The sequence below is a fragment of the Lepisosteus platostomus genome, chromosome 10 (assembly GCF_059453375.1).
Source record: "Lepisosteus platostomus isolate fLepPlt1 chromosome 10, fLepPlt1.hap1, whole genome shotgun sequence".
NCBI classification, from domain to species: domain Eukaryota; kingdom Metazoa; phylum Chordata; class Actinopteri; order Semionotiformes; family Lepisosteidae; genus Lepisosteus; species Lepisosteus platostomus.
In genome coordinates, this window is record NC_142620.1 from 56,167,688 (window position 1) to 56,177,002 (window position 9,315).

At 43.4% G+C, this 9,315-nt stretch overlaps 1 protein-coding gene across 2 annotated transcripts; it reads left to right on the top strand.

Annotated features, from left to right (window-relative positions):
* Nucleotides 1-638: 638 nt before the first annotated feature.
* Nucleotides 639-7,592, top strand: selenot2 (selenoprotein T, 2). 2 transcript variants are annotated; one of them, XR_015924978.1, is made up of 7 exons: nt 639-998; nt 2,843-2,953; nt 3,371-3,497; nt 4,162-4,249; nt 5,019-5,165; nt 5,787-6,039; nt 6,074-7,592. XR_015924978.1 is itself a non-coding variant. In XM_088597482.1 (6 exons), exons 1-5 carry the CDS (start codon nt 763-765, stop codon nt 5,138-5,140), a joined length of 684 nt encoding a protein of 227 aa, XP_088453608.1. In that variant the 5' UTR covers nt 639-762; the 3' UTR covers nt 5,141-5,165; nt 5,787-7,592. The 2 variants fall into 2 exon arrangements, 1 of the variants encoding a protein (XP_088453608.1); XM_088597482.1 differs by having other exon boundaries at nt 5,787-7,592.
* The last annotated feature ends 1,723 nt before the right edge of the window (nt 7,593-9,315 follow it).

The following is a 9,315-nucleotide window of genomic DNA, read 5'->3' on the forward strand; positions in this document are numbered from 1 at the left end:
TCTGTTCCGAAGATGAGAGCTGTCCCTGGCCCAAGCGCCTTTGGGTTTGCTGTTCGAGTCCCTGAGAACAGAACCAAAGACGTCGACGAGAAAACAATTGAAGGCAAAATTGGGCTTTTCTTGCTGTCAACCCTTGCAGCGTAACTCACTGAAAAAATAAATCACAGACGGCCGGCCTCGCTCTTCCATTACGGCAATAAAACGTCCACTCCCAAAAGCAAATTGCCTGTGGTAATTAAGATCTTACTATAAATGTAATTTATTTGAAATACCCAGTTAGGACACAAAAGCACCACTTAAGCTTTCGGGAACCTAAGCAATAACATTTGTGTTTGCTGTATTATTATATACTTAACATTAAATCCTAGTATTCCTGTGGTTCTGAGCGACTACCCCCCTTTTCTATGCGAGACAGTCAGATTACAGCAGCCCAGTTTAACAAGATGGGCTAGTGTAAAATGATCACAAGTATCGATGCAACAGCTAATCCCAGCGCTGATTTTAACTGTGTCCCAGTCTCCTTATCTCGAACTCTTTGGCTTCTGATTTAGCGAGACGTGAGGCAAAATGATAGCACGCAAATGAGGTGCCCTTCCGACCTCCCGCCGCTGGGTGGAGCGTGTGATCAGCGTAAGACGTTTGACGAGACGCAGGTGGATTCCGGCTGAATCCGGGGAGAGAGTGATCCTGTTTCGGTCGCCGGAGAGCCGTGAGCCGCATATTTTCAATCGGGGAATTGATTACCCCCGGATCTGGGGGAGGATGGCGGAGTACAGCCAGGCGGGTATCCTGATGGCCCTGCTGCTGTTCACGGTGGTGACGGTGCGGGATATCTACCTGGGGAAGAACTGGGCTCAGCAGCAGCAGCAGCAGCAGCAGCAGCAGCGCCAGGCCGCGGACAGCCTGGGCGTGGGGCCCGACGGCCTGCGGGACGGGGACTATCAGAAGCCGGCCAAGCAGAAGATGTACACCGGGCCGGTCCTGAGGTTCCAGTTCTGGTAGGGAGAGGGCAAAAACACGCCCTTGATTCGATACTGTTGTTTAATTGACTTGTTTCTGGAAACGCCGAGTCATTTTTGAAAGACATGATTGGACAGAAAAAAGTTACGATTTAGTAAGATTTTGTTTTACAATTTTGTGCCATTTAAAGACTGACTCGGTACGGGAGATATTCTGCCCCGATTGTTGCAGTCCAGGCTCGCTCCCCGGACAGCACCAGCGCAGGGATGACGATTATTGATTATCGTAGGAGTGTCAGACGCGCACGTCCGTGGTTGTTAAGCAGTACCGGGTGATGCCACCCTGTTCGCTGGCGCCCTGTCGGTAGCCTGGTCAGCAGATTCTTCGCTTTCACTTTCACAGGGGTTTTCTAAGAAATCTCAGAGCCCGACACTTCAGCCCAGCAGCGACAACCTGTGCATTTCACATAGTATAAAGCAGAGTAAGGCCTTCAAAAATACAAAAACAAAGTCTGCTTTGGTGCCTCATCCAGATGGAGGGTCATTTCTGGCTTGTTTATTGATCACAGATGGGCTGGGAGCTGAGTTTGAAATCAAGACGTTAGCATGGTGTGGATGTAGCAGAAATTCCCACTTTGTTTGGAACCAGCTCTGAATCTTTCAGAGGAGATGCAGATGGCTCCCTGAAACAGTAACGGGACTGGAAAAATTATGTTTGCGAAGCCGAGGGGATTTCAGTATGGCGTCTGCACCAGGGCTAATGAGTGTAAATCCCTTTTATCCCCCTGTGCTCAGCCTCGTCTGCTCCTGTTCGTGAAGCGCGTTGCTGAGGCACCAGCAGGGCCAGGTCTTGCCATTGTAATGAACATTTTTCAAATCAGCCATTTTTGGTATACTTTGCTGCATGTGCCTCTGTGTCCAACATTTCTTTCTTCAGTATTTGTAGTGTTTTTGTCCATGAATGTTTCTTTGTTTTCTGCAGTTTAGCCTGTCGCAGTTATAATAATAATAATTAATAATTGCTTACACTTATATAGTGCTTTTCTGGACACTCCACTCAAAGCGCTTTACAGGTAATGGGGATCCCCTCCACCACCACCAGTGTGCAGCCCCACCTGGATGATGCGACGGCAGCCATAGTGCACCAGTACGCTCACCACACATCAGCTATCAGTGGGGAGGAGAGCAGAGTAATGAAGCCAGTTCAAAGATGGGGATTATTAGGAGGCCATGATTGGTAAGGGCCAATGGGAAATTTGGCCAGGACACATGGGTTACACCTCTACTCTTTACGAGAAACACCCTGGGATTTTTAATGACCACAGAGAGTCTGGACCTCAGTTTTACGTTTCATCTGAAGGACGGCGCCTGTTTACAGTATAGTGTCCCCATCACTATACTGGGGCATTAGGACCCTCATGGACCGCAGGGTGAGCGCCCCCTGCTGGCCCCACTAACACCTCTTCCAGCAGCAACCTTAGTTTTTCCCAGGAGGTCTCCCATCCAGGTACTGAGAAGGCTCACACCTGCTGGGCTTCAGTGGGTTGAAAGTTGTGAGTTGCAGAGTGATATGGCTGCTGGCCAGTATGTACCGTCTGTACTCTGTGATTTATGCAGGGCTACCTCAGATCCAGGTACATGGTATCCATATGGAGTGTGGATGTGCAGCAGAAAGCCGATTTGGCAAATAAGGTTTGCTTCAGGAAGACTTCAGGTTTGATGAGATTTTCTGTTTTTTAGTAATGCTCCTGGTGTGAAGTTCAGTAGCAGTTTTGTACAAAAGCAGTGCAGAGTGAAAGAGGTTTCTGAAGCCATCTGCTGAGCTTCTTGGCGCAGCAGAATGCTTGAGACTGACGTGTCCAATTGTGTCTCTTGCTCTGCAGCATATCCTGAGGGTACAGTAGGGTGTTCGAGGAGTACTCCCGGTCAATCAGCCAGCTGTACCCCGACATCCGAATCGAGGGCGAGAACTACCCCACCAAGCCTATTTACAGGTAAGAATAGTGTCCGTACTAATGAAATACTTTCCATGCTTGTATTTATTTCAACCAGTGTCGGTGTTGTAATGGACAGTTACTGAAGAAAGGTGTTTTATCCTAAAAATGTAGTTTACGGGCAGAGCTTGTTGTAAAAGCAGCTGGATTCAATGAACAAAGTGTGATTGTACCCAGCGAGTCAAGGGCACAGGATGTTCTAAGAATATGTTTATCTCTGCCCCAGCACAGAAGGCAGATACAAAACTACACGTAGCTGTCTTCTCTGTCCTTCAAGGCTAAGACCCATAAGGACTGGAAACTGAAAGGGCACCTTTAGTGATTGAGCCTCATGCGATTCTGTTTGTAAAATGGTTTATGCCTTCTGTAATACTTGTCAGTGTTGTTATGCTGTATCATTTTAATTTTATTTCCTAGATACATTGCTTCTTTCATTTCTTACTTCAAACTTATTGCAATTGCACTGATTGTGAGCGGATACAATCCCTTCCCTGTGCTCGGAATGGACACTCCAAGAATATGGACATGGAGCCAAGAGAATAAGGTAAAAGATTAGGGACTTTCCTTGAATACGGAAATATAAAGTCAGAACTTTATGTCAAGGTTTTAGACTACATTCTTCCTCGTATTTTGTATTCTGCTATTCTTCGGCTCTGATGATTGTTTCAGATGCACAGTATCAATCATTTTATGTAGACAAAGTAAACTAATTACAAATGCAGTATGTAGTCTGGGATGTGCTCCACCATTCTGTTTATAATTATGTAGTTAGGGAACTAATTAAAAAAATGAAAGTTACATGATAGTCGCTAAATTAAATGCCAAGAATTTCTTAAGACTTGAAATTGGTATCAGACGGATTTCCAGAATTTCTGTTCCAATTTATAATTATTCTCTGGACACTCCTGTATGCTGTTAGCAGCCAGGCGTCTGAGTGTGGGTGTAGCCTGGCTCTGCTAATCGGATCTGACATGAAGCTCATTAATGAGCAAACAGACCCCTCTCCCCACTCCAGTGCTCTCCTCACATCAGGCCTGCTCTCGTTAGCACAGAATGTCAGAGTGGTGAAATCTGGAATTGGTTTGAAGTGTACAGTGTCTGCTAGCAGGCAGAGCTTCTCATTTCTGGAGACATCTTATACCAGCAGCTTTTCCTGGGAATTAAGCAGGATGAGGAAAAATGGGACCTTTTATTTTTTTTTTCTCCAGATATTTTCATGCCTCATGACGTTTTTCTTCAGTAACATGTTGGAGACCCATTTCTTATCTACGGGTGCTTTTGAAATCACTCTCAATGGTGAGTGGCTTTCGTTATGTATTCTTTGACTGTAGCAGGACTGCAACACTCAGTTGCCACTCTGGTGTTCAGGTGTTCACTGCCTGTCCCGTCTGTCAGCCATTAATGATCAGGTACAAATGAAAACTTTGAGCTGCAGTTGATCTCCAGAATCAGTAGACAGACAATTTTGTGAAATCGTCTACTTTGTTTACTGATTTATTTTCTTTATAAGCAAAAAGCAGTGTAATATTTTTGAATGAGGGTATTTTTTGTTTAAATGCACTGGTGCATTTTTTTAACTGCTACATTCCCAGAACACCTCGAGAGACTGTGACTCAGCCCTCTAATGGATATGTTTTTCCATATCGTGCATTGCTTATTGAATGTTCCAGTTCACAATCAGCTTAATTTATGAAAGTAAACTGGCTTTCCTTAAAGTATCCTTACCTGACAATTCTGCTGCACAGCAAGTTACTTCTCATAGCTATGTTTTCAGCAAGGTGCCCTTGGAACATAGAGAAACTCAGATCTCCTTCTACTGATTAGAGATAGAGCAGGCACTTACATTGAACTGCTGCCCAGTTCAGTTCAGTCTCGTCTCCATGGCTACTCTTTATTATAATGCAGTGTTCCAAACACAAGATAAATATTTGACTGCCAGGACAAAGTTACTGTACTGTGATAGCGTTTTCATTTTCCAATTTCACTGTAGGATATGCATTTTGTAATTATAAAGTTGTCATTTTTAATTTTTCCCAACTTTTTTTTCTCCTTGTGCTTTCTGAAGATGTCCCAGTCTGGTCAAAGCTGCAGTCAGGACACGTGCCGAACATCCAAGAGCTGTTTCAGATTCTTGATAATCACCTGAAGATGAATCAAGTAGACAAGATCTCCTTTCCAACTCCATAGCACTGAATTTCAAGCAGACGGATTAGTAAGTAATTAAGCACAGACTTCTCATCATAGCTTCAGCAGCTGATTTTCCTCTACAGATGATAGTTGGGTATTTGAAAGCCCATAAAAGGAGACTGATTAGTCCCTACCCACCACTAATACGATCTGATTGGCAGCCCCGTGTCTAGAATAATTTTATGATAATAGAGAAAATATTGTTTTTGCAGAGATTTGGGTCATCTTATGATTGATACAAGAAATCATTAATCTCCCATACCCTCGTAGTACTCAGAGCTCATTTTGTGTGTCCATCGTATTATAGCTTGTATCCTTGGTCACGTTAAATATTTTTTTTCCCATTTTTATCATGAAGTTTGTATTTCAGATTTTCTTAAGACCTTTTAAGGCTCTCTGCATAGAAGCCTTTTTGTTGACAAAAGTCAGCTGTGAATTTGTACATCATGTGGCTTGTTTGCCTCTGTGCGTGGGAGCTGAATTCTGTGGAAACAGCGTCGTGGTGCGGTGGGTTAGTAACTCGCGGTAAAATGTGTCAGTTCAGTGATTCCAGATCCGGAGCATGGCTTCCTGTTGTGTGTGTGTGTGTGGGGGGGGGCTTTGGCTGGCAGGATCCTCTGCTGAAGGCCGTGTGCTCTGCCCACAGGTTTCCCAGGCCGGCGGGACTGTGCTGTGGTTTAATGAAGGCCCGCACGGAAAGCAGCTCGCTGTGAGTGCAGGCTGGACGTCCCTGCTGCTCCACACATTTCCGCGGCTCTAGGAAGCGCTCCGTCCTGCAGGAACACGGGGGAACATCGGCCCAGAGCAATCCATAAAGATGGCGATTCCCCATTCCGATCACACTTATTTACATAACGAATCTGTAAGACTTGTGTCATTTTTCTTTTTCTGTGACGCGGGTGAGGTAAACATGGAGCCTCTTCTCCTCCCGAGTGCATGTCAGCAGTGTGAAGTGTCAGGGCAGGCGAGATTTGACATTGCCTCTGCAAACGGCACAAGCCAGTCAATTGGCGCTTCTCACATTGTCACAAAAGCTGTTCTTGTTCTCCGGTGCTGGACCTGCGGAAGAAGCCCAGTTGGCTGTTAGAACCGTTTTAAAACCTCCATCTGGCAGAATTTAAAAAAAGGCTTGAATGGAATAGATGTTACGTATTGTCGATTTCTTGTTAATTGTTCAGGTGTATATAAGGTATATTTAAACCAGAGGCACTTCTATTTCTTGGGTTAAAAAGCCGGAGAGGCTTTGTTTTAGTTCAGGGGTTATAAGTGTTGTGTGATAATAATCATCCAGCTAGCAAACTGTGCCTCATCTCCTTGATTAATACCTCACGTCATAAATTTATCACAATAGAAGATGCAAGCTGCTGATCTTTCTGTGATGCTGTTCTCAAGTGTACGGATTTCAGTCAACGCATGTTTAAAATGTGAATCTGAGAACCTGCCCAGTGGAAGAACATGTTCCTGCCAGGCCTGGGTCTTTTCTTATGTTATTATTGCATTCAGATCTTTGTGTCACTTGCCTGCAGCAGGTGGGATAAGTCTTACATTAGTCTCACATTTGTTTAGCAAGTCATTTGTAAACTGATTTAGCAGAGTACTTGAAGGTGTACATGTTGTAAACTTGGTTGTCTCTTTCCCACTGGCCCACCTGCCTCAGAGGAAGTGCAGTTCTTTAGTCCCAGCTGTAGCAGCTGAAGAGGCCTGAGAGTAATCTGCGTCTTGTTCCAGCGATCTGCAGATTATAAAGAAAACAGAAGGTCCTGCTATTATGGGTTAAGAGCTAAATAAGAGCTAAAAAATAAAACATAAATTAAAATAAATAGGAAAGATGATAGGGGTTAGAAAACAATTTAGCTTTGCTTGGTACAAGAATGTTTTAAATTTATGTTTAAGCTACTTAAGTAGTTTTTATAGTGTAATAAAATTTAAAAGTCCATGATAAAGTACACTGATTCCTCATAGCTTTAAAAATAACAATGTGGCCTGGGTTTGTGTTTTTTCCATGTCTACTCTCCTGTTCCTTCTCCCACTATATTAGACGTGATTTGACAGACATTATTAATTTCCCATTAACTAAATCCTGTCGGTTTCCTTTTGAAAAAGCACTGCCAAGAGAACAGACAATGTGGACTTGAATTAGTCTGTTTTCCCAGAAGCTCATTTGTGCTGTCTCCCCTTTTCTTGCAGCAGTAAAGGGCTGAAGGATTTGATTCACATTTACTTGGGAGAGTAACATCGGAGAAACTATGATCCAGATTTTACATGGGTTCTGTTTCATTTGAGTCTCTCTTCAAAGTCAAGCTTTGGTAAAAGGCTTGGCTTTCAATTTAAGCCGAAAGTTAGGTTCTGGACATGTACTTTCTCTTATTGGGTAGCTTAGGTTTTTCATTGTTCCTGCCTTGGTCTCTTAGTTGTCTGTCAATATTAACAATAAAAACTTTCAACAGGTCAACCTTCATCTTCTCATGCTTTTGTTTTAATGGGAGTGAGAGGGGAACGCTCTTTTCTAATTTTGAAGGGTTGTTAGTGCTGGCTTGGTCTGGATTTAAGGCTTTCAAAAGCCAGTATTTAATGGTAGGTTTCCATTTGGGGAAGGAAAGTTTGTACTGCTAATCAGGTGATTTAATCGATGCCTGTGTACGAAACAAGTCCTTGCAAGTCCTAAAGAATTGCAATTTTGTTGTATTTTAAGCATTTTTATGAATTAGTTATTGTAAACTGCATTTCAAGAGCTGACTGTAATAAAAATTACCTTCAATAAGAATCTCGCCCACTGAAACACTTCTTTCTGATGCACTTTGAACCTCAGCGGCCTGTTTTGGCTGTGAAGCGGGAGGCTGCAGTGCTGTGGAGGATTGAAATGATCAGCTGTCCACTTGGTTATTTACTCTGTTCACAGAACAGGCCCAGTTGTCCTGTTTTTTTCCCCAAAGTCAGCGTTTCTCTACTTTTCATCTAATGTGGTAAAGCTACAAAAAGGTGAAAGGGGAATAAATATGAATTTGCAATGAAAATGGAACGCTTTCAATTGATGAGGTATATTCAAAATAATTGCTACCATAATTAGGTTTGAAAGCTTTATGTAACTGAATATTATTATTGAATATAAGGTACTAAGAATACTGTACATTAATGGCTACTTCATGAGTGCTTTCCCCTGGAGGATCAGAGATACATTTTCAGAATGGAGACAATCCATCAACTTGGATAACCTCTGTCCCAGCACGTTGCCCTTAACTTTCAAGATGAACCATAACCCCACATCAGGGTTATGTTTCATCTTGATTCCCGTCTTGGATTGTGCAAAAAGTGATGCATGTGGTGTGATGTCAAAGCGGTTTTCCAAAATGTCTAACGTGGGGAATGACATTCTTGAATGAAACAAACTGTACCCGTCTATCGCTTGCCACCTGTAAAGCTGCCTGGTCCACAAATTGATGATTTTAACATTCTAGTGTCAAGACATCACCTGTGAAAGATTTTGGAAGAAGATGTTTCTCGGGCAGCTGCCATGGTGCAGAAAACAAATATGACAGCCCTGCTCTGGTTGCAGTCACAGGCCAGACCTTGAGAAAGGGCTTCAAGCTGAAATCGGGAAATGACATTCCTAACATCCAAAAACCTGCAGAGCCTACCTCGAAGTGCTCACGGTAAGTGGTGTCAGTGAGCCAGTAGGTGGCACTGATTCATCTCGACTTTCCAGAATTTCCGCACCACTGTCCCAAGATGGTGTCTGGGGACGTCGAAAAGCAGGAGATAACGTCTTTCTCAGGAGACCTACGCCAGGATCTAGGCTATTTGGCACTGTAAGAGCAAGGGGTTTAACTGCAGGTGACTGGCCAAATACCACTATGAGCTTGCATACAAGGGGGGGGGGTGTGTGTGGCTGGGGCTGAGTCTCTGGTTGTGTTGTGGAACTTGACGAGAGTGGAAGTGGTGAGCTGTCATGCTGAATAAGAAGAAAAAAGATCATTTGAATTAGGATGCATGGATTAGCATGCAAAGCAAATAATCTGCACTATTGAAATACCCTTCTAGGAATGTCTGTCCCTCGTGTCTGATTCTTTTTTTAAAGTTTCTTTAAAGTTTGATCATTCTTTTGATAGATTTTTTAAAGATATCACTTTTAATTAGTGTTAGCAGTCCTTTCCTTCAGGAGAGGAATTAGTTTTCCC